The sequence below is a fragment of the Watersipora subatra genome, chromosome 3 (genome assembly GCF_963576615.1).
Source record: "Watersipora subatra chromosome 3, tzWatSuba1.1, whole genome shotgun sequence".
NCBI lineage: Eukaryota > Metazoa > Bryozoa > Gymnolaemata > Cheilostomatida > Watersiporidae > Watersipora > Watersipora subatra.
Genome location: NC_088710.1, coordinates 64,097,265 through 64,122,366, shown reverse-complemented (window position 1 = coordinate 64,122,366; position 25,102 = coordinate 64,097,265). Strand labels below are relative to the sequence as shown.

The following is a 25,102-nucleotide window of genomic DNA, read 5'->3' as shown; positions in this document are numbered from 1 at the left end:
TCAACTGCTAGGGTGAGAGCGCATGCTCTAGAAAAATAGCTCAGTAGAAAGCAGAAGATGGCTGCGATGGTCAATAATTGCGAGTGTAGCAACTCTCGCATAGCCCCAAACTGTGAAACACAACTTCGCTTTACTTGACGTTCAATATGTTGCACTACATGGTGTAGCTCTAAACCAAAGAAGAGCGTAACGCCCCAGCCCCAGCATAACCCTAGAACTATAAAGACAATCTGAGCTGTTTCCTAGTTGCCATAATTAACTTTTCGGCGTATCCCTAAGATTTTTAAAAACAGGTTAGTTGTACTCACTGGTTGTTAGTGAGTTTCTCAGAGATTTTACTCAGGTCCATAGGCTGTTTAATGTACTTTTTGTATTGTGGAAATGCTTTGGTGTCAACTGGTTCCAGGAATGGTTCAGCATCTTTGTGACTTTCAATTTCTGTCATTATTTCCCTAAAACACACCAAAGGTCAAGTGGTGTAAGCCATGTTCAAAACTGTTCGGCTCATGTGTTGCTTCCACCACTTCAATGACAAGGCGATGGAAAGACGACTCCATATGTATTTAGTCATGGATTTGTTTGCTGGTTTTTGCGAATTACTTATAATATTCGGAAAAATGCTGATCATGCTGAAAAGACAGAGAAGTTATGTAAAATAATGCTGCCTTGAAGTGATGTCAAACAACACATGTAAATATCTTTGTATATGATTCTATGATCAATGCTGCATTTGAGTGTATTCCCATATTCATGTTCATACCCACATTTTTACAAGTAGCCAATACTGTTTACATAAGCTGGGAGTACTCAGCAAGTTCAACTACTGTTAACTATTCAGCAGCAGTCAGCGCTGACAGCTTACCGACACACGCTCATGTCTGCAGAATCTTCTTCCCGTTCCTCATCAGTCGACTCTTGAGCAGCCATGTCGTCACTTTCACTTGCACTCTCATAGGTCTTGTGTTTAGACCGCCGCCTTCTCTTATGGGTATTTTGATTAGTTAATTGTAGACAATGTCCGCAAGTGTATTTCCTTGGCACCCTTAAAAATGCAAGATAATTTGCAAGAATGAACTTAAAACCATAATCCAGGGCTCCCTGACTAGGGATGCAAGCTGTTATTCGCGGGAATGCAAGAATCAACTGTGAAGACAAAGAAAGCGTATTTGTTATTGCGACAACTACGCTTCCTTTGTCAACTGGCTTATATGAAGCCAGATGTTCATTTCTTCTATACATCAGAAATAATACTGTAACGCCATCAATCCTGAAAATGATCTGCGCTTTTCACTTACCTGCGAGAAACCACATTTTGATCAGATAATAGAGGAAACAAGGCGGTAACAAAGTAAAAGATCATAGTTTTTTTTTTTACATATGTTGCTTCTGTGTGAAAACGTTAGACTCTTCTTAGTGTGACCTTTGAATAACATCTTGTTTTATATATTCCGCGATTATATCTATTTTTCATTGTTTGAACCTTTCTAGTTTCATTCAAAACAAGGAGATGCGAGCTCGCCTCGTCAGACGTAAGGAGTTCGGCAATGAAAACAAATAGAGAAGCGCTGCCATAACCAATGACAAGCAACTTGCACACTCAATATAACTCAGCTGCTGATAGTTGAAAATCTTGCTTGACTAAACCTTTAAAGCCAGCTGCACAATGGCCAAAGGAAATCAAGTCTACTCACTAGATGCCATATAAATTAGCTGTGAAAAAAGCCTCCACAAAATAACCTTTCAAAACCTACTACTAGTGCAGGGAGCTATGCAATCCACAGGGCATCCAGATCTACTCTAAGTTGGAGATATAGTAGCGTAATATGATTACCTAGAGAGAGAAGGAGAGCAGCAGTCTAAGTGAATAGCCTGAGGACATTTGTGACATTGAGCCATCTTGCCGGTAGGTTTGCCACATCTGATGCAGTGAGCGATACTTGAAGCCTTAGATTTACACTCCCAACAGTACCAGTCACCATTTGGTATCGTTAACATCTTTGGCTGCACAGTAAAGAAGAGCCTCGTTGTTACTCGTAGGGAACGTTAGAGCATTGGAAAAGATAGCTTCGCAGAATTATATCATGCGCTTATGTAGAAACAAACTATTTGAAGAAAAGCGTATGCTTCCAAACTTCGAACGTTGTATGTTAAAGACTACTTTGTATGCCAAGACAACTATTTGATCAATTGTAGAAAGGATTGTTAGTAAAGATTTGACAGTATTAGGTCAGGAGCATCAGCCTTTTTTTGCTCAATTTACAATAGACTATTTGCGGCAATAAAAATGTACTCATACTTGTCACAAGTAACAAATGAATTCAGAGATAAGTTATTCCACGCATGAAGAAACTAAGCTGATAATGTTGTAAACGATCTGGTGATGAAAAAAAAACCTTTTCTAAATATGCAGCTGAATCGTGTTGGCTTGCCATTCATAATGTATGCAATTTCGACTTTTTAAAAGCAGCATTGTGTTCAAGACCGCCTTGATCAAAATTATACTTCACTAAACCATCCATTCGACGACGGAATAGCCATAGTAGCAAAAGCAACTGCAAATTTTATCCATTCAAAGGGAAGTTGTAAGTATATTTTTGAGCAAATTTCATGATAATAAAGATCAATAGATGGCTAGCCACAAACCACCTATAGAGTAGTATAACCCTAGCTATTGCATCTCAAACTGCTAGCGATGTGAGGTCAATGCCACCCACCCTGAAGCAGTAGGTATGATAGCCTTTGTCACAGCTGTCACACAACAAAAGTTGGTCCTCCTTGTCATCTGACCTGCACACTTGACACAGCACTCTCATTACAGACTTCTCCCAGGCTATGCATGTCTCCAGTTGCACTAAACTTATGTAAAGTTGAGACATATTGACAGCCCCTCGCACCGCCCTAAATCGCATAAGTTAAAAATAAAACAAGGGCAACAGTTCTGCGCAAAAGCTTCAAATAAAATAACACAGAGATTATTATAATAATAATAATGTTGTGTTATTGGCAACACGGTTGCATTTGGTTTGCCCTTGCAAGTGAGTTCTTGTGAGTGATTTAGAATACCTTTGCCAATCAAGCAGACCCTTGCTGCAGTTGTCTTCGCTAGCCTTTGAGTCTTCCGCCGTGTCTTCGCTATCAGCATCACTACCTTCTCCGGTTCCATTTACCGATGACTTCGAAGAGACTATATCAGCCAGATGAAGAGTTGTGCTGCAAGAGGAATATCACAGCTGGAACCTAGCGCATATCATGCACTCGCTTTTCTGCTTATATGAAAACCTAACTGTTAATAGGCGTGTGAGGTGCCGACCTTTTGATGAACGGAGGCTTGAGGTAGCGTCGCTCAACACCCGCTTCCAGAAGCAAAAGCTTCTCTTTCACCAGATCTATAATCCTCTTCTGTCCTTCAGCCACCTCTGTAGCTGGTGTTACCACAAGCTCAAGATCTGTTGCGTCGTGCTTCTTCTTGTCAGCCCAGTTCTAACACAGAAGAAACAAAGAGTTACAACTTTCAACATTTGAACATCTCCTGAGTTACAACAACTGTTGGCTCCATAAATCTTCTGTGAATAAAATGAACAGCTATTGCAGCGACACAGCAAAAGAAGAACTGCTTACCTTTGTGTAAATGCTGGCCTGATATACCCTCTCTTCTAAATCTTCCACCTTGTCTAGGATGGTTAGTTCTATGGGTCTGCATTGCTTTTCCAACCACGTGCTTGAGTCGTCAACAACAACAGCCTGGTAGGCAGACTTAGCTATCTCGCTGTCCCTCTCATCACATTCAAAATCAACATCTGCAGTAAAGTGCTCAAGGGGTTACATACTGTTAGAGAAAGGTACTGTACAGCTGTGTTGGCAAGCTTCTCAACTCATTCTAATCTCCTGATGGTGACTTCCTTGCTCGATAGAAATTAGGAATACTATTAGCTGGTAGCATCAACCTCAAAAGCTAGGCTATCACTTTAAATTTTCGCTTACCGTAACATATTCAAACAGAGTATATCAAAGACAACTGTGCTTCAGTCAAAATCTCAAGTTTTACGTACATGACAAGTAAAGCACATACCACATTACAATTGCTCTGAGATTAATACCTTCTCAAAAGATTTCTCCCTCATCATCGACAAGTCTGGGTTGGTGAAACAATTAATACAAGTGGACATTAGTACTAGTACTACGTTTACCTGTACGCATATTCTGATCAGAGCACATAATTTCTATCTTCTCTTTGTGTTTGTTCAATGATCGATTCAAAAGTCTCTCGCGAAGAGCTCTTGGATGCAAGGAGGTAGAAACTGATTTGACTTGTTCGGAATCGGTTATGATCCACCAGCCCTTCTGAACATCTACATAGAGAAAGTATTGAGCCTATCCTAATTGACAAATTACAATAGACCCTCACCACTGGCGAGTCAGGCATATTCAAACATAATAGATTGGAATAAAAGGAGGTAAACTCCGTACTGTAGGATTCTTTGCAGAACATGAAAACAAGTTAATAAAAATTTGCTACCAAGTTTGTCATTTTATGATTGATTGAACACATGTAGTACAACAAACATGTTCGAAATATATGCAAGGTCAGATAGGCCAAAAGGACAACTCGTACCTGGGGGTAGAGGCCGAGCTTGGTCCAACAGAGCAGCCTTTGCAGCGAGTCTCTCCAAGGCTTCCAATTCCTTTTGTTCTTCACTGCCAGTCACGCAGTTCATGAATGCCAACGAGTTGGCGATCAGTTGTGAGCTGAACCTCTGCAGCTTGTCACACGGCAGTTTCCTGAAGCAGATAAAGTTGGTTAACAATAAAGCGGTAACTTAACAGAAAACATTGATAGCCTCTAGTTACTCAATGATTCTCAACCAATACTAACGTCTGAAGCTGAAATTATTCAAAAATTGCAAACTGTATCGTCAAACTGGTAGATCTAGAAACTTCTTAGATTGATAAACCTAAAAGCTTGCCATTCTAGGCTCTCTTAGCGGCCTTTAACCAATTGCAGATATCCTGATTATACAAAAATAGACATACATTTTTGTACAAAATCTATTTTAACAAGGGCAACTCCAAAACAGAACAAAAGATATGCTAATGCGGAACAAATTATCTGAGTACAGACCTGTCCAATTCAAACCACGTATCCAAGCCGTCAGAACTGGTGAAATCTGCTCCGGTAGCCATGCTGACGGAGCTGTTGGAGGTAGTAGGTTTGAGATCAGCAGCAGACGTACTGGCTGCACATGGACTAGAGCTTTGACTAGACGAGTTGTTAGTTGACTTAGGAGCAAAGAATTGATCTATGGCACTAGACAGCCAGGAGGATATACTATGGTTAGATGGCTTTAAGCCATTTGGAACAGAACGAGACAAGTCAAAATTGCTAGGGCTAATAGTCTTATCACAGGCTATAGAACTTGCGCAGGTAGACAATATTGAGGTTGAAATAGAACTTGTGGCTGGTTCAAGACTAGTTGCATCAGAAGCTTCTAGAACGTTCTGAGATATACTTTCTTTATCTACTTCCGGCCGGGAGTCAGCTGGAGGGAGTTCCGCTGGACTCTTGAGCGTGAGGTTGAGGTCAGTGGGATCACTGGATAGTTTATGTACCGAACTCTCGGATGACTCGACTAGAATACCTTTGAAAGAAGGGAGACACCAATAATATCGCCGGTACCTGTCCATGCCATAAGGAAAGGTACGTACAGTACTTGACCGAGTCACCACATCCTTGCAGCACTTGCTGTACTGCTTAAGTAACTTTTCCAGCTTCTTGTCTTCCCCATCAGGTTTGTCTTCACCCATCTACATTGTAGAAAGGATAGCAAGGATATGCACAGTTAATATGTTCCTTCTCTGTTGGCTCAATTTAGCGGCACAAACATCCAATAAATGCCTTCCGTGCCAAAAAAGTGTTTAGTTTCTGTTTTTAACGCGTCCATTAAACATATGTTCTAAAACGCATGTTTCAGCTTAGTCATCCGCAATTAATACCAAAAGCATGAAATTTCCTTTATAGATCGTTAAAATATTTCGAGTCTGCGATATTCACACTGCAACTACACTAAAAATATTAACAAAGGACACAGCGAGAGGAAGAGAGCTGCAAAAACAGCAAATACAAAATGCATTTTTTGATGCATTTCTTAAATTTTACAAATTTTATATATTGATATAACTATGGATGCTGAGAAGTTCACTAAGAATTAATGATTGAAAACTTGTTCATCACTCAGTTTTGTGGTCACGGCTTAAAATTAAACAAACTAAAAATATGAGAAATAAATGCGCAAGTCATCCACACTAACTGAACATACTGTAAAACCTCTACTTGAACGCCATGGTGCTCTATTTTTCAACCTTTTCCCTATAATGGCGTTCTATTAAAAGTGGAATTGGACAAAGGTGACATTCAAATAGAGGTTAAACGCTATTTGTAGCAACTCAAAATACTTGTATTCAGTTTGAGATAACAGTAACGAACACCGCATTTGAGATAGTTCTATAGATCGTATTATTTGTATAGGTGAATAATGGAATCCAACAGAACATAAATTCATGACTGTAACCATTACACAAAGTTAAATGAAGATTTTAAAACCTTTGTTTCAAAATGTTTCAGGTGGTTCTGCTGCAAAACCTACATGTGAGACAAGCTTTTACCAACCTGTTTTGTAGGGGTGCCGGATGTTTGAGATTTATTGGAGTGAAATGTGGGCAACTGATCTGTGTTCTGATCTTCATCATTATCACTCTGGTCACTTTGGTCCATATCCTTGGGTCTACTCGCTTTCCCGACTCCTTCTAGGGTTGCATTTGTCTTTACTCTATATTACCAGCAATGCAATGTACTGAGAAAAATCTATATGGATATGCTATGCATTAAAACTAAAGGAGTTGCACACACAATGAAAGCATAACTCCCATGCAGGGCGCATCTTTGCTGCTTTATCATTTGGTTTATAATATTCAAGTGAGACAACAAAGGGTCACACTCGACATATCAATTCACATAGATGATAAAAGTATTACAAAAACCATACCAATACTTGCCAGCATAAAGTTAATATTTAACTTGTAATAACAACAAATTGATGAAATTAAACTTATTCTGTCGCAGAATCAGCATAAATTTAGCCGATAATGAAAGAGATGGCAATATGCTATTGGATTATTAAAAAGCAAGTGAATAATAGAAACATTAGTCATAATCTATATATATAAATCTGAATGTTTGTCTGTCTGTCTGTCGTTTGTCTGCCCAGTCACAGGAATAAAGTTGTAGCAGGATAAAACCACCTTTGTACTAGATTTGAACTCGTGACATCCAAATTACAAGTCTACTAACAAACACGCGTAACCATAAGGCTAAGCCGTTCTTATCATTCTCATTGCACTTACCATATACTGTATATGGTAAACGTTTTGGTTACCCAACATGGCAGAAAATTTTAACACAATGTTGAAGTAGACTCTGCAAATATCAAAAATCAACTATGTAGAATATATAAAATTATTTATACTAATTGGTTTATGCGCATCATCTTTGGAGTGCGTTAGCAAGCAATTCTTCTTTCACACAAATAACAAATTTAAAAAACTGTCCATAAAAATTAGCTAATCTTGGAAGCTGTCTTTTTAAACCCTTATAGCGCAAGCTCTACTTTCCTGGATAAGAGTTTTGAACAGATAATCTTTAGATAATCTAGTTCAAAAACGAGGGATTTAAATAAAATTATATAGCGTTGCAGCTATTTCCATTTGACATTTTGCAAAGGTCGCGAATCTTTTTGTCCATTTTCATGACTTGTGTTGATAAAAATGGTGATTGGTCAAAATCGCAAAAGAAATTTTATTCTAATACCAATCATTTAACACCGCTCCAGATTAGCAGACGGAACATAAACTTTAACATTTCATCAAATATTTGTCCAAACGTACTAAATTATTTCAAATACACCATGTTCAAATTTTCTCCAAATAATGGCAATCAATATATATAAACACAGTTCTCCTTGACATAATTTTTTTGGCATTGTTCAAACGATGTTAAACTTCATACCTTCAATTTTTAATTTGAAAACCACGAAATTACAGGATTAGTGTGAGCAGCAGTAGTAGTGGTAGACAGAGTTATGGTTATGTGGTGGTTATGTGGTGGTTATGTGGTGGTTATGTGGTGGTTATGTGGTGGTTATGCTGTTATTAGAATTAAAACAACAACTAATATAAAAATATCAAATATCTTTGGAGCGGGTCTTTAAAAAAATTTCAGAAGCTATCTAAAAGTTATCATAAGTTAAAAAAGTGAAAGTAAAACCTGAAAAGACTAAAAGTCGAGAGGCTGGATGTAATTAAAATTTAATTAAAAATTTTTTTAAGTAAACACCAAAAAAAGTTCACATAGTTTCAGTTAGACCAGCTCCATCCTCCATGTCTCTATCAGCATCTCAATCTATGTACTTTTCATCTCCTGTATTGCCAATGTTGCACCTCAACTTGCCTGCCGTTAAAGCGAAGGCAATGTAATAATAATGACTTCTTTAAAATGATAATAACTTCATTTCGTTGAGTTTTACATACAATATATTTGTCATATTTTTTCCATAGTTTGATATAATGCATTTCTTTTCATGGAATAAGTACTTCATTGTTGAGTTTTTGGGCAGTGAAGCAATTTAAACAAATAAAAACGCTTTCTTATAACAATCTTTGATTCAACATACAACAGTTTTGACATGTGAAGCAAATATTAAAACGAATTCATTGTATATGTCAAAGTTTGACTGTAAATAAGGGGCCCCTCGTTATATACTAATACGTGTAGATCCCACAATGCAAGAGCGAAACCGCAATAAAATGGGTCAGGTAACATCTACTAAACTCACTCTCGTATCTTGCCTTCGAGTTCCCACTTATCCCTCCGATGGTTCAGTACTTGCTCCATGTTGTTATCTATCTCGTTCGTCACAGCTTGGCTCGTGTTCAGCTCATCACACAGCCAGACCATAGCTTCCGATTTAAGCTCGGCCGTTAGTGACACAAATGGTTTCGTCTCCAATTCACGAGACAGCTGCCAAGCAACATACATATCTTATGGAAGTATGAAGCGAGCGTAATTGGACGAGACCAAATATATGGGTTGAACATGTTTAGACCTACGTAATCACACATTTTGGCGAAACAACTAGAAAAAGAAATCAGTTGAATTTGAATTGGCTGACATGAAATGTCTATGTCGATTCTTACTAACTAAATGATGTTCCTGTAATCCACAAGGTTTCACCAGAGTGAGTGTGAAATTTAGCCGGAGGTTAACCTATCACATCCACTTTTTTTGTAATCATAACAGCATGTTGGTCATTTACTCACAGAGAATACAGTTGTATAAAATGCGCAGCATGTTTTCTTTGAAGTTTACTTTAATTTCCAACTGAAACTTAACTGGTAGTACAAGATGAGTGTTCCTATTACCAAAAATAGATGATAAACCAAAATCATACCCGAGTGCAAGAGCCGTTCCTTTCCATAATGAAAATTCGAAGTATTTCCGAGAAGTTAAACTCATCCACTATACACTTACTGAGTTTCTGCCCCAACTCGTTGGTGAACTGTAAGAGTTATATATAGAATGAAATCACAAAAAGAAATAAAATTAAAGGCTTTGTAGAGTTGTCTGCTTTCTTAACCTAAAGTGGCTGACCTAAGAATAAAATCATTAGAGGGATAACAACTCTTCAAAAAATATATATCGAAACAACATGAAATACCCTGATCTCTGTATCGGAGTCGATACAGAGTGAAAGTATCTGGATTGGAATCAGCTCAACTTTTCTTAAATACTGAATATCTATCACCTGAAATACCTTCTAGAATTTTACCATCGACCACAGTAATAGTATCGTAGAAAACTGAAATATCTTATCATTCAAATATTATTGTCTTGCAAATTTTGATACTAAAAAATTATTTTAATTTATACTTGAGCAAAAAAGTTGTTAAACTCAGCAAATAATTTTCTTGTTTCAATCAGGATGTAAATAATGAGTATCGCAATTTCCATTTACATTGATGAAAATTATTATAACCAATTTTGGGCTGATAATTTGGTGTAATATTTACCTATATTTATCACCATTACCAAATTAAACAGACAGGTGTACGTTTTTTAACTATCAACCAATAAATATAAGCATACTTCGTATAAATATTTTTGCAGTAAAAGAAACCATCAAACACTCTACACCAACGATTTAGATGGGTATCTGGAGCAAGTTAATAAGTTATGTAAGATTTGTTGACTGGATTGGTGTCCAGATTTGCTTATGTAGTTTGACTAAAGGCATCTCTGGGGCAAACTTCACAGCAAACACTGTCAGGATTAATAAATATAAACCAGTAACAAGTTACATCGTCAACTAACCACAAACAGTGAAAGCAATAAGATTTTCCTTGTTAAGTACAGAATTCTGACAGCAACTCCAAAGATAATCTCATAGAACTATTGTTAAAGCTGAAACTTATAACTAACCTTGGCTGAGTTACGAACACCTGGATCAGAGAGACCGAAACCGAGGAGATGACATAGGACCTTGTCAAGAGCCTGCTTGCTTTGCCTATTATCAGCTAGCAGCGCCTGCTGCAACATGTTCAGTGTTGGAATGCTGTGCTTGAGTTCCAGACAATCGTAGAAGTTTGTGATGAATTGGTGAAACTGCAGCACATTTGCAAATACTTTTGCTGGTAGCTTCATCCCTGGAATTCTGTTGAGTGTGGGAAGGGCCTGTCAAATAGTACCCTATATGTAATATCGGAAGGCTCGATATGACAGATAAATAGAAAAGTACACAATTTGTATTCACATTCAAAATGAGGATAGTGCTAAAGTCCGAGTGAAAAGAAGGCCACAGTTTTACCTTGACATTAGGTAGCCTGAGATCTTCAGTTGGCTGTTTAAGCTCCCTTGTCAGCTCAAGTTGACGCTTTCTAATTTCATGTTTCCGTTCTTTCTGAATGATTTTGTCCATGTGCAGACGTCGTCGCTCCTAGCAACACAGAGTCTTTTAACAATACGACTATTAACACAAAATTCTCGCCAAGGTAAGAGTAGGAAGAATGAAATAAAGTGGCAAAACACGGGTGTAAATGAAAATACATACTTCTTCTCTACGCCGCGTCTCCATAAGCTTACTGTTGATTAGACTAAGTCTCTGCCGCTCTCTGATCTAAAAAAGGAGCCACAACTCATAAACTATTTATTATAAATAAGATAGATATCTAGAAACAAGTTCAAATCTGATTGAAAAGTTATTGAAACAATTTCCTACAATGAGCACCAACAGAGCAAAGAAAGAATTCCCACCACCGAATTACAATCAAAAACTCTCTACAAATAGTACACATTTTTCTATCTGTATCTGTGTGTCTTAGCATTCATGTTTAGCAGCTTGCAGGTTTATTTCAGATACAGATATTTACAAATGTTCTAGAGAAATCTATCTTAAGTTTTTGGGTGCAACTCATCTACGTAGGCTGACACAACAGTCCAAACAGAACGAAACCTAGATTCTATTAGCGCACATTCTACTGGGGAGAGCAAATCTAGCGGAATAGGCAAATGAAGTTTGTCAGCCATCCTAGGACTGTCCGTCAGATGGAGGGAAGCGTGTATCCGCATAGCGAGTGCAGAGAATGTAACTAATAAAGAGACACAGTGACTCCTGAGAGAAGGCAGGAAAAGTAAACTGAGTGCGAGAGGGAGAGAAGAGTGCCTGCGAGAGCTTTTTACCATTGCTTTTTCGACTCGTTGCTGAGCTTTACGCTGCTTCGCTAGAGTCAGCTGTCTCTGCCGCTCCTAACCACAGCATAGCTTATATAGACTTGGCATTATTAAACTTAAAAACTATCCAAGCTCTCAGCTACAGTGAGACAGTTCCAATGTTAGTCCAAAAAAGGTTCCCCCAAGCCATTTAGATGGGTTTACCAGGCGTAAGACTACCGGCAGATATATCTAACCTAGTAAACGTTTAAGTTCACATGCGTTAACACTTGTAGGACTTGAATGCTGACCTCTAAGAGGTGTTTACTGCGTTCCTGTTTCTCCAAACGATCTCGGTCACGCTCTTCCTGCAGTTGCTTCTTCCTCATTTGCACAGCGACAGCTCTCTGCTGCTTTAGCAGTTCATGCTGAGCTTTGCTTCTCGCCTTCTCCAACTGTTTCTTCAGCTTGGCTTGCAAGGACCTCTGCGCTGTCTCCATGTGTTTTCGCTGAGTTAAATACGAGGAATGGTCAGTGACAAGATAGCCTTCATTTCTAGACTCAACTTTGAAGTATCTTGAAATGTGACATAAATAATGTATATCCAGGTATACTGGTATATATTTTTCTTTTAAAGTAACATATATTTTTGCTGACAATAGAACCCTTCATCAAGAAGAGAAATGTAAAAATATGTAGTTAGTGAGTTGTTATCATAAATCAACATCTTACGAGGGGTTGTCTGCTTCTGTGTAAGCAGATATTTCCTATTATAAAATGGGATGAGGTAGAAGTTATAATTAAATTAGATGTTGGATATAACTAAACAGAGATTTTAATATCATACAGTCTCACAAAAGATTAAAAAAATATGTAAAGAAAGACCTTATAAACTTGGTTAAAAGCTGGCCACTGGTTTGAATCAATCTAATTGAACCAAAGAGATGATTCTACTAGTTAATTATGTCGATGATTTGCAAATGCTTAGAAACTAGTTTCGAATCGATGGGTAAACGCAGGCATAATCCTCCAGCCAATAAAACTCATAGAAAACTTTTTAAAAAATGTTCAAATGCAAACACTCCGAGCTGTTCATGGTGAGAAGCGATGATATATGGCTTAAAACTCACTATATGTACAAAACAACGCTCCGTGTCGTAGCATTGATGGTAGAAGGTTCAAACCAACTCGTGACAATGTCGCAGACTAACCCAGTAATCGGAAAAATAAAAAGTTTGTACATCAAAGATCAGGCTCATGGGAGTTACTCTTTACACTGTAAACAAAATTTTCAAAAAATACTAGACAAATCTGGAGCATGTCTAGTAAAAATGGTTAACTAAACAAACGTAAAAATTATACACAATGCGATATAGCTGAGTAAACAGGAAGTACTACAATAAAACATAGTTAATTTGTAAAGCGCCGGATTGTATTTGTTCTAAAACCAGATGAAATCCTGAGTAGTTTGACCTGTGAAACTGGGACTTCACATAGATTTAAACAATTTATAAAGCCTAAACTTTGACAATATCCATTCTGACTATCAACAGAGTAGGTGAGACTCAAATAAGAAAAAGCATCGTCTTTCGACATTACTGCGCACAACACTGAATATTGTTAATCTAAATCTTATCGCACCCCAAAATAATGCTTGCAAAGGTCTAAAATTTGACAAAAGCCATCTTAATATTCACGAACTGCCATCTCAACTGCTAGTACTTTGAGTAACATTGTTTATTCATATTACATTCATAAAACCATTAAGCAATATTCGGCGGCAAAATCTGAGTTATTCGTGCGCATGTGGAGGAAAACCAAGCATTTTTTGAATTTTTGAAACTTGTGGAACTTAAAAATAAATATTATTATGTTTAGCAAGAGAGTGCTGTCAGCTTCGTAGCAAATGTTTTGCTTCTTCTAAACGACTGAACTCTTCATTTAACTCATCTAAGTCTTTCTTAGGCAATTGTTAAAACGTAAAACTTCATGTTAGCATTATTTGTAGGAAATAAAGGCCTCATGAATTACCCCTACGAAGCTAAGTAATAGCCAATAGGATGCATGGTAAACTGAAGCCACTAGCTAGGCAAGTCACTCCATAGGTGCTCCATGCGACGCAATGAATAATATAAACAACACTAAATGCAGTCTAAGAGAATAAATCAGCTATACCTCTTTCTCAACTTTCGCCAATTCCAATCTACGGGCTGTTTCTTTCACCGCCTCTTTTTTTGCCTTCATTTTGTTAAATTTTTCTAGCTGTTTGTTACGCTTTTCATTAGATGATTCAATCCTCTCGTCTCTCTCCGTGTCATTGAGCAGCACATACTAAGATCAGAGCAAGCGGTTCAACAATACAAATATAGCTATTTAAAGTTTATGCAGCTTCGGCAAGAATATCATTACAAGCGCTGATAAGATCATTAACATCACCATGAGAAACATGCATTAAATTGTCATGCGTTCTATCTTGACCTTGATTCGACATTGACAAACTTCAGTCCTACTATGGTAACTGTTTACTTAGTAACCTTTTCTCCTGGTTTCTGTTCCATAAAGTCACCAAGCTTTACTCTAGTGTTGAATGAGAAGTGTTCCTTCGTCAGCATCTCCCATTGATGAGGCATCTTCATTCCTTTAGAATGTGTCTTGTCCTCACTGGAGTCGTACACTCTTGTCTTGGGAGCAGATGATTCCTTTTCTTTTTGTTCTGACTCTGGCCAACCATTAGTCATTGATGTGACAGCTCTCTCTCCAGTGGTAGCTGTAGAGTCATTAGTCGAAGCCGACTTGTCAATCAGGTGATCTGCTAGCAAAATCAAACAACAAATGTATTGTGAACAAGTTAAAGACAGATACAATCGTTAGATCAGTGCAAGGTCATATATGTATGTAAAACACTGCTTTTTTGAACTGCAATGAATACACAACAGACATACTGTTGCTTATAGGGGGAGTTGCCCTCTCTTCCTCTGCTACAAGAGAGTCTTCTGAAGCCTTGCTGCCAATCGGCAGCCCTTTTTCATCAGTTAGGCCTCTTTTGTAGCTTTCTTGTACTTGCTTAAGGTACTTGTGTACATCGTTGTAGCTCCTCACTCGCTTGTCACTCGGAGTGTAATAGAACACTTCTCCAATAATCTTACCGCTCTTGCTTATGCCCCGTAGCCTGGTTTCTCTTCGCCAGTCGTACTCAAATGGAATCATTAGCTTCTCCATGTTGACTGGCTTTTCTTTGGATATTTTGGTCCTGATATATGAGCGTTTGGGTCTGATCGGCTCTGCAAGTAAAAGAGCGTGTCTGCAATATTTCCTTACTGAGAAAGCCAACGTGTAATGAATACGTTTTCATTTTTTTGGAGCTTCTGCTCGAAATTTTATACCTAGGCCTATGTAGCATTTAACGTAATTGAGATATCTGCTGTGGCAGCACCCAAACAAAATAATGAGATGATCGCAATATCATTTTTATAATGACAGAGTTGAGATTTTACAAACCGGTCTAGTATTATGAGCCACAATGGCAAATGTAAATACTGCACTGTTCAATCCATTCAAAACGTCATTCAATGCTGTTCAAACAATGCATAACTAATGCTTACTAAGGTTTAAATAATCATAAGTGGGCAATGCAAAAAGTACATGAGACAAAACACCGCAGTGTTTATGAGAATATAGATCGTTTTTGCATTCTAGTAGTTAACACCGCGACATGTTACAGTTGTCAGGTAAAACATACAGCATCTTGTGAAATATGATGACCACCCAACCGCTAAAATACGCTGCCATTGACGAGATGGCTCGATTCAATTTATTTTTCTACTTCACCCGGTACTACTCCAACGTAGTTATAGTTCAAACAGCTAGGCTGCATACGAACATGTACAATGTGTCTATATGAATAATAATTTCAAAGGGTGTTCACTAGTTCATGTTTTCAAGGATTGGTCTTCGGTGAATAATTCTTTCACAATCTAAGGCTAGTTTTAACAGAACTAAAAGCTTTCTAATTAAAGAATGCAAACATTGAAGATGCATTTGTGTACTGGGTAGATGATTAAGATAACATGACATTTAAATTGAGTTAACTGTGTCACATGAATTCCTCACACTGCCAGCGAGTGTAGAGTCAATGAGTAATATCATTGATGATTAGACTAGAAGAGGTCATATTGTTCTACTAAACTTTTCAGTTATTGTCAATAAGCTATTACAGAAAATGCATAAAGATACAATAAAAGAGCAGAAAGCCATTTTGGGTGAGTTTCACTTGGAGAAACATTGCGAGTCGATGTGCAATCTTGACTACCGTTATACTAACCAACAGAATTAAAGATTAGAAAAAATATTTATTCTTATGTATTTGCCAACGCTACACAGCGCTAGGCATCATTTCAACTACTCATTGGCGTTCATAGTTAATTGAATGAAATGAAGTTTATTGCACATGACCCGACCTATAACCTCGCTTGGTCGTTGTCTACGACTGTCTAGAGTAGATACTGCCATGCAAGTCCCCTGAAAACAAGTTCATTTTGCATGTAAACACTTATTATTTTAAACACACAACATCTTATCATCATTCAGTGGCATACTCAGTTCCATCATGGGCATTATTACGCTTCCAGTTAATATAATACTAGCTTATGACTAGCCTATGTTTACCAAAAGATGGTTGTTTGATAGAGTACCCGAGCCATTTCTAGAGCCCAACAGAAAACACTAAATTATAAACCTCGCTTCAACCAATTCATCGTAAAACTGTCCTCATAAGACCTCGAGTTTGCAAATCCAACTCTAAAATACACGGTACAACATTTCACATAGGCTAATAAAATATTTGAGATGTGGAACAATGCGCTCTGGTACTACGAGTTAAGAAAGGCTATAATCATAGTAACACGAACTGCTATTTACGCAAACTGTTAACATAACTGAGATTTCAAGTGGTTATAGTTTAGACATATTTTGTGAACAAAATAGACACTTGAAAAGAACTTTCATACGCAGTACTAATCATTAACTTTTACTGGATGAACCGATGATTTCATTATTACCCTACCACACTTTTTGCCTCAACTAACGATGTTGCAATAATTGGTAATAATGTACTAAATACACACTATAACAGCAGCATACTGTTGTATGTCATCAGCTGATTTCTTGGCAGCTGAAAAGACTCAACTTGCTCACAGTACACCAGTTTTCCCATTTTCATTTTGTTTATTAAAGAGTGAATTCTATTTTGAATTCTCACAATGCCAACATAACTTGCTACACACAAAAATATTTGTTCCAAGTCTTGCCTCTTCTTTTACTCATTTAAATGAAGAAGAACCCTAAAAACTGAAAAACAATTCAAAAGTTTTGTGTGATCTAATACAATAGATATAGCTGAGCCTTATTCTGAATACATATGTTCACAAAAGGCATATTTTAATACAAGCTGTAATACAGTACATAACGTTTAATGTTTTGGCCAACAATCATTTAACCATCAATGCTGTAATATGAAGTGTAAAATCGATAAAATAAAAAACCATCTGCTACAAACATAAAACTTTCAATGTCGTTATGTTTATATGTCTTTATGTCTCAATGTTTTACAGAAAAGTTGGAAGCCACCTAAACGCTCAACCATGTTGTCAGTAATGCGGCTATCGTTAATATAATAGCACCACTGCCAAAATATGCACAAGTAACCCAGGCTTGTTAGTGTTAAGTCTCAAAGTTACAGTCAAGAGTCGTACTGTAGAACATAGATTTTAGGTTAATAAGGGTAAGAACTTGGATACTGTGTTGCCTATTTATCAATAATAATAGCTGTGAACTAATAAGTCTATTGGTATAACCATATAGTGCTGGGTATAGCAGCTCCTCCATAAGAAACACTGCAGCAGACGCTTGACGACAAAGAATTGGTGAATAAATTTCCGCATGGTTACTCACGCACTCTAACCACATAATGGGGGAACAAGCGAGATGCTTGTAAGAAGAAGTGGTCCACTATGAATAAGTGGAAGATGTCGTTGAGTCAAGCACCTACCTGGCATGGCTTGTTCAGGAGGCATGTCCTGTCCATCCAGTATTTGTCGAGCCTGATTAACTCTACGACGACCTCTACCCCGTCCACCTCCACGCTTCTGCAAAACAACGCACTCCAAATGAACTCGATATTAGTTTGTTTTGGAACAAATTTGCACCCTAATCTCATAGCGATATTCTGCCTGAACAAGGTCTGATTGTCCATTATATATCGAGTATCACCAGATGAGAAATTGAGAAGTTTTGTAACTCCAGGTATTCAAAAAGCATATCAAAAAAGCAGCAAAACAGGATGTATATATACAGAAAGGAAAGACAAGCGGTACCTGGAGAGGTCGTCCAGCCTTCTGTGATCCGCGGCCAGCAAACCTCGGCTGTTTCATATCTCTCTCTAACTTTCTCTTTATTTCATCTCTTTCCTCTTCGAGGTTGGGCTATAAATAAAGCAGAGATATCTCTAATACTGTATATCGCTGGTCAAGTTGAGGACTTACTCAGCAGTAATAAGGTAGAACAAGGAGTGTCCAAATGAACCTGTGAGAGAGCCATTGGTGGCAAGGTTGTTGATGGCAACTCTATAGAAGCTTTAGCCTTCCTCGCCCTTCTTTTGACCTTTGTCTCCGCGGGTGCCGCTGGGTTGCGCTTGAGCAATGACAGAACGTTCTTAGACTTGGTCCTGCAGAAACAACAAAGATAATAATAGTAGAAGGAATGTAAATGGGCTTGAAAGGAACCGAATAAGAGGCAAAAATAAGAAACACATTAACACAAAATATCCAAATCTATTAAAATGAATATGACAAAACACACCTAATCTAAAGATTACAGATGTCCAGTCATGAAGAATAACACCAGTTTACTAATACACATAGAACAGAGGCTAAACAATATAATGGAAAACAGAGGTTAGGCAATGCAGCAGAGAACAGAAGTTGAGCACTACAACTAGAAACAGAGACCAGGCAATGTGACTAGAAAAAGAAGCAAGTTGAAGTAATAGAGAGCAGAGGCTAGACAGTACAACAGAGTACAGAGGCTACGCCAAATAACAGATATTAGATAATACAAAAAATAATAAAGGCAAAGCAATATTACAGAGAACAGAGGCTAGGCAGCGCATACTCATTTGATGGCAGCGATACTTCAGATGGCTCATTCTTCAACTGCTCAGAAAGTCGTTTGAGGTTGGGCAGAGCAGAGTACTGGTCCCCAGACCTCTCTCCTGCTGCACCATCACTGCTTATCTTAGAATATGGCTTAGACTGTGAGCCGAGGGCAGACAACGAAGCTTTTTCACTTGAATGTGACAATTTTGAAGCATCGCTGAGCCGCGTAGAACTCACCTGAAACGAGAGGGAAGAGAAATATAAGCGTTTACAAGATTATACAAGTTTCACAAACAAACATTTCTCTGGTTAGATTAACAATTATGACAATCATTTGCGCAGTCCATAACTAGGAGCCCAGCACACTGATAGTATCACACTAAACATAGGAGGAATAATGCCCTGCCACACACAGTCGTGGTCAAGCTTGAAATAACTGGCTATCATACGCAGTCCCACTCCGGGAGTCAATACCCGTGACATCTTATTCCTTGGTGACAATCTAACAGCATATTAGGACATGCCATTGCTTGCGCAGTGTTTGTGGACAGATCGCTGGCCTATCATACCGAGCTGCGCACGGCAATGAATCAACCACTAGCTTAGACACTCGAGTCTTTTCATCTTTATATTTCTAGCAACTTGTTAGCAATTGATTAGCAAGCGTAACCTCACTCCTGTTGACTCACTAGGCTGGCCCTCAGCGTTTGTGATAGGTACGCCGCGAGTAACAGAGATATACACAAGCTGTAAATAGCGGTATACTCGGACTTACTGTTGCAGGAATAAGAGGCTTAGAAACCTGTATGACAGACTTGCGCACTGCTGTATCATTTGTATCGCAAGAAGATTCTGTCTGGCCCGCAGTAGCGGTTGGTTTGCTTTTGACAGATAAATCGAGTCCGGCACTTTCTTCATCTACCGCTGCATCTCCTCCAGTATCCTAAAAGAAATCAATCAACAACATTGCACCCTTGATACCCTATTATTCATCCTAAAAATGGAAATTTGAGTTATCCACACAGACCCTAGTAAACTTTCGGAGAATACAAACATAACGGGCGGGCTGGTTGACAATGTTATTACAACAGAATGTAACTTACTACCTGCCAGCTTCGCTACACCTGTCATTTTTAGTTGGCAGGTTATGCTTTGAGAGTAAATGGAAGCGACGAATGCCACACAGTTAGTTGTACAACCGAAATGATGATATCCTGCTGCATGAAAAACAATACTTACATGTAAATGAGATGATGAGACCGCAACAGGACTGCTTTGTTTGTCGACCAACAAACCATTGTCATACAGATTGCCCAAAGAATTCTTAAAATGAGTATTTACATCAAACTCATCGGCTGTCAGGCCCTGACGAGAGAAAGGAAAAGAGTGTGAGAGGGCGCATTGCTAGTCGGTAAAATATTGACTGCTCATATCATACGCTAGTGCCTGTAGCCATTGCTGTATCCAACACAAAAGGATTACATTGGAATGTTAGCAGCCACTCGCATTGACAAACAAAAACAGAGATGCTAATGTGACTCGGAGAGCCAGCGTAATGACAAAGAACAGTAACAACTGGCCAAACTCGCCCAGTTAATAATGCTTGCTGCGGCTTGCCAGCTCCCTCACCTTGTAGAAAGTGTCCATATCTGTGTGAGGCACTTCCTTGGCGCAAGTTTTGTCTCTCTTGCTACCAGAGAGTCGCGGTTTCTTCGGCGAAGGTGCCAAGGATTTATTTGTGGAACTAGGGTCAGTCGGAGTAGCTCTATGTGACAAGGTGGTCGACTGGAGTGGCGTAGAGCTGGTCCGGAGAGGCGTGCTCTGCCTAGAGCTACCACTACGAGCGGCTCCCCCAGCGCTGGATCTGTTAGAGAGAATGGGACTGGCGTGCTCTCTGTCTGATGACACCGCGCTGCTTTGAGTAATCTGTGAGGGGTTCGAAGCCAAAGAGGAGGCATATGCGGCCAGAGTGCTCGCGTAGTCCGCAGCAGTAAAAGGCATGGACGGATATGCAAGGGTCGCCGGTGAGTACATAGCTGCAACGAAGAAAACATTACAAAGGTTCCTACTCTATGACTACGGTAATGGCCATCAATATTATTCATGTAAGAGCCCATACACTTTTGATTTTAAGAAGCGTGTTATAAATCACTGACAACGCATGTCAAAGCATAGTCATGCCTTCAATTGAAAGGTGAATTGTGAATGCATCAGCAGGGCATTCTACACTCACATCTGCCCTCGAATCACCTCAGTCTTGTAAGATAGATTTGGAGATCTGAATGCAATCGTGACCATCAGATGGAGATGACTGAGAACTTCTGATACGCTGAAAAGATATTGTACAAGAACCATTGTAGCGACTCACCGGCAGCAGGAAAACTACCAGCCATAGCTGCCATGGCTGACTGGTAGTCCGGGCCAATCATTCCAGCCATACCCGGCAGTCCAGCCAAGGGAGGCATTCCAGAGAAACCAGCGCCGAGGGTAGCCAAAGAAGCCATTACATACGGGTTGTTGTAGGCCAACATGCTGGAAGCGGCGGCCTGGTTTATGTCAGCGAGATTGGCCATCTGCTGCTGTTCGAGGATCCGCTGCATGGCTAGAAACAAGAGCAGAGATAACTTTGTTCACGAGAGATTCATAGATTGCCTGACAACTGGAGGCTAGACAGGCCAGGTGAATGAATAGCTACTGAAAGTTATTTTATCTAAATAACAATTGGGCAGTAGAAACAGATGACATCTACATATAATATTAGAGGCAACAATGACATTGATTATTTAGCTATTACCAGTACATATCCAAAAGCCAAGCGATAATGGCAACTGGATGCACTGCCGAGCTTATAAGCAGCCAATCACTGCCTAGTCTCTGTCAGCAACTGCGGTACTGAAGTTCAATTCTGCTCACATTGAATAAGTAACACAACGCTACTAAAGAATATCAGCAGGATTGTGTGCCAGCCCAACACTGTCAACACACGATCACACTTTAACCCGTTGGGCGCTAGGCCACTATTCATCGCTGCGGCCAGTGAGGCTAGTGAATAATGCAGATGCTGTACTAAGAGCGAATGACAAGCAGGGCCATCTTAATAAAACTACATTTGGACACAAGCCTGCCTAATCATCCCTCGACAAGTAGCGAGTGAGAACAAAGATGGCAGGTTTAGATTATAGTATTGATAAGGGAGCCTGAGTAGTCATGCTAATCAAGTTGATAGGTGTAATTAATCTGATACATAACTGCGGCTGGTTTGAGAGGCTGAGACATTGGAGGCCTCAAAAATCTGCCAGACCTCCTGTGAGTACACTAAAGGCTGCTTCACACTATATCATCATGTGTCGACATTTTCCTTTAGGTGTTCATCATCGATTATGCGAACCGGGGCCGATAGCATCGACGAAACAATGCGGATACGTCGAAAAACTTTTAGCTGGCAAACTTTTTCGATATTTCGCCGAGCATCGACGACAGCCTGCAAAGTGAGAACAATTTTTGATAGAGTAATTCGCCGTCGCGGATAGCGTGATTTATTTATTTCTATTTATGATAGTTGTTGCGAGACTAGTTTTGATTAAAGTACACAAAAACAAAGAGGTTTTTTCGCGAAAAATAAAAAAGATAAATGAGAACACTACGCCACGGAATATTTGCCGATGCAATTGCAAATGCGTCTGTGATAGTGTGAACATTGTTATCATCGAAGTATTGCGGCATCAATGAAGTATTGCGGCATCAACGTTCAATATAATGTGAACCAGCCTTAACTTGCTACCAGATCAGGGAGTAAGAGTTTGAATGTATTAAATATGGCAATTATGTAATGACAGAGAAGGATTAACATGACAGGACAAACAGTTATGAATTCCTTCTCTATCTAGCTACCATCAGGAATTTGATTCTAACCTAGAGCAAACAGTCCAACTGTGATGCTATGAACTCCACATGTACAATGCCAAATACTCAATGAGATCAACACTTGAATGCTGGCAAGGTGAGACAGCCCAATGGACATATTTAAGTAGTTAAGGAAAGAATTACAGTTATAACTGTGGATACACATATAAATGATAGTCGTAAAAATGAACAGGCAGTACTACAAAATGTTGCAAGAATGTTTCGTGGAGCCCCAGTCTCCAGTCTACCACCTCCATCCTATTTATAGTTTATATCACATATTAATCAGCTGACGGAATACTTACATAGGAGGACTGAATAAAAAGTACATTGAAAATGCTAAGCGGGAATATATACTCACCAATGTAAACTTAATACAGCTTACGATGTTTACTATAAACTCCCACTAACACAATATGCCAATACACTTACCTTGAGCGTAGGCATTTTCAGCCGAGGAAATATTTGACGAGTCGGCACGACTCGTTGATCCATTTGTTGTAGCATTGTTAGCTCGTACATTATCCATTTTCCCTTGGTATGGCTGAGAGGGCCTGCATGGGAGCCCTTTCAGCAAAGCATCTTATTCCTCTAGCCACTAGTAGCGTTTTAATCAATCTGCGTCCTATCAAACACAAGGAAGAATGGCTGTAATGCGCAGGCATTCAACACACAATGATCAATGATGTGAAATACGCTTGAGTAGGGCAAAACTATTTCTCGACCGACCGAGTGAGATATAGAAATGTAATTTATGCGTACTACTATCAGCCGAGCGAGTGGCATATACTTGTTGCCTTTGTTTAGCTCACTAGCTATGCACAGCAATCCTAACAGTCTAATCGTCTGCGGGTGACATTTGTCAATATTTCATTCGGCCAGAATAACGACTGCCATTGTCACTAAGGCCTCTGCCCTATCATCTCTAAACTCTTTTCACCACACTTTAAGGCAATGCACGGATGAACTGCATATTGCAGCATAGGTGTGAGCAAGACCTCAAAAGTCAAGTATGTCTGCTTAGCTTACAGCAAGCAGAGACTGGGCACGTTTTTTAATAACATTTTTGGACAAACAACGGCTCTGTTATGTTGGCTGGACATGTCTGAGTCCATTGGCAAGGGACCTCGACGACTGGAGACATGTCCAGTTGCAGAGAGCAACTTACGGTTGTATATCTTTCCTGTCACCACCAATAGCATTTTTTGGGAATTCAACATAAACCCGTTGTTTGTAGGCCAGGCGTTGTGGGCTACTAGGAAGATGCGCTGCACACCAGCATGTCTGTTAGATTATAACACTGCATGAAAAAGCATTCCTTCTCCGACAACTTCACAGGACAAAATGAGGTTATATTGATGTCAGGAGTAGGCATAGCTCTGGAACAGTTACCCAACAAAATGCACACTAAAAATACTTAACTTATGACACAAAAGTCTGTGTAATCTCAAAGTGTAACTTATCATCTAATGATGATAGATGTATGAAAGCTGGCATGTAGTAGGTTATATTCTGTTATAACAATATTGTCAACCAGTTATGCCATTTTGTTTGTATTCTATCAACATTTACTATGGCTAGATTGAGCGACACAAATTTAAACTTTTGAGATAATTAACAGGGTATAAAGGATACAGTTTATTCTAAACGTATTGCACAATGGCCTTTTGGCCATATTTTACCAACAAGACATTTAGATAGACATGTGTGAAGGCATCTTTCTGAATGGTTAAAAATGGCGAAATTAGAATAACTACCTGACCAGCATCTGCTTTGAGAAGTTAATGTAGATCAGAATCAGACTAGGAAAACATCTGCGCACACACTGCATTTTGTACACATTCCTAAGGCTATGGAAGTTAAGCGGCAATGACAAAGAATTGTTATAAATTTGTAATTAACAGTCAAAAGTAAGGATGGCTGAGCCCATGATTCATTAAAAAGTTGGACAAGAAAGTTTGGGTTTATTGATAACAGATTTTCCTAATGGACTTGGTTAGTGTACTGAAACCGTAAACATAAGTAACAGTTCACTACATTGATCAGCAACTTTGGTCAAGTTTCATTAGGAATTTCAATATTCTTGATACATAAGCTATTTCAAAAAAATTTGAAAAACGCGAGTTAATAATTATGTCTGCATACGTAATCTCATGTCACTGAGTGTGCGGACCTGTGCTAGAATGCAGACACCCTTTAGGATTTCACGCGCCTGCTTGCTAGCTCCAACTTTGTGGCTTGCTCAAAAATGACAGCCAGTCATTGCGATTCAACAACCTTCTAGTTTTAACAA

The 25,102-nt window shown here is 38.9% G+C and overlaps 1 protein-coding gene across 3 annotated transcripts in view; it reads right to left on the bottom strand.

The window, feature by feature from the left end:
* LOC137392112 (bromodomain adjacent to zinc finger domain protein 2B-like) overlaps positions 1 to 25,102 on the bottom strand; it is a 29,098-nt gene that overhangs the window by 1,604 nt on the left and 2,392 nt on the right. The window contains exons 2-30 of one of the 3 annotated variants that reach the window (XM_068078736.1): positions 23,242 to 23,434; positions 21,275 to 21,508; positions 20,536 to 20,942; positions 20,146 to 20,271; positions 19,682 to 19,849; positions 18,923 to 19,143; positions 18,335 to 18,476; positions 18,127 to 18,234; positions 17,802 to 17,898; positions 14,698 to 15,036; positions 14,290 to 14,567; positions 13,931 to 14,086; positions 12,067 to 12,264; positions 11,157 to 11,222; positions 10,914 to 11,042; positions 10,529 to 10,780; positions 9,501 to 9,608; positions 8,886 to 9,070; positions 6,665 to 6,824; positions 5,120 to 5,802; positions 4,613 to 4,779; positions 4,188 to 4,349; positions 3,619 to 3,797; positions 3,311 to 3,480; positions 3,064 to 3,210; positions 2,715 to 2,898; positions 1,832 to 2,001; positions 863 to 1,042; positions 309 to 452 (exon numbers count right to left, since the gene is read on the bottom strand). In XM_068078736.1, the coding sequence (XP_067934837.1) occupies positions 309 to 452; positions 863 to 1,042; positions 1,832 to 2,001; positions 2,715 to 2,898; positions 3,064 to 3,210; positions 3,311 to 3,480; positions 3,619 to 3,797; positions 4,188 to 4,349; positions 4,613 to 4,779; positions 5,120 to 5,802; positions 6,665 to 6,824; positions 8,886 to 9,070; positions 9,501 to 9,608; positions 10,529 to 10,780; positions 10,914 to 11,042; positions 11,157 to 11,222; positions 12,067 to 12,264; positions 13,931 to 14,086; positions 14,290 to 14,567; positions 14,698 to 15,036; positions 17,802 to 17,898; positions 18,127 to 18,234; positions 18,335 to 18,476; positions 18,923 to 19,143; positions 19,682 to 19,849; positions 20,146 to 20,271; positions 20,536 to 20,942; positions 21,275 to 21,508; positions 23,242 to 23,338 (5,657 nt within the window). In that variant the 5' untranslated portion in view covers positions 23,339 to 23,434. The remainder of the gene's footprint in view (positions 1 to 308; positions 453 to 862; positions 1,043 to 1,831; positions 2,002 to 2,714; positions 2,899 to 3,063; positions 3,211 to 3,310; positions 3,481 to 3,618; positions 3,798 to 4,187; positions 4,350 to 4,612; positions 4,780 to 5,119; positions 5,803 to 6,664; positions 6,825 to 8,885; positions 9,071 to 9,500; positions 9,609 to 10,528; positions 10,781 to 10,913; positions 11,043 to 11,156; positions 11,223 to 12,066; positions 12,265 to 13,930; positions 14,087 to 14,289; positions 14,568 to 14,697; positions 15,037 to 17,801; positions 17,899 to 18,126; positions 18,235 to 18,334; positions 18,477 to 18,922; positions 19,144 to 19,681; positions 19,850 to 20,145; positions 20,272 to 20,535; positions 20,943 to 21,274; positions 21,509 to 23,241; positions 23,435 to 25,102) is intronic. The other 2 variants (XM_068078737.1, XM_068078739.1) reach the window with 2 other exon arrangements.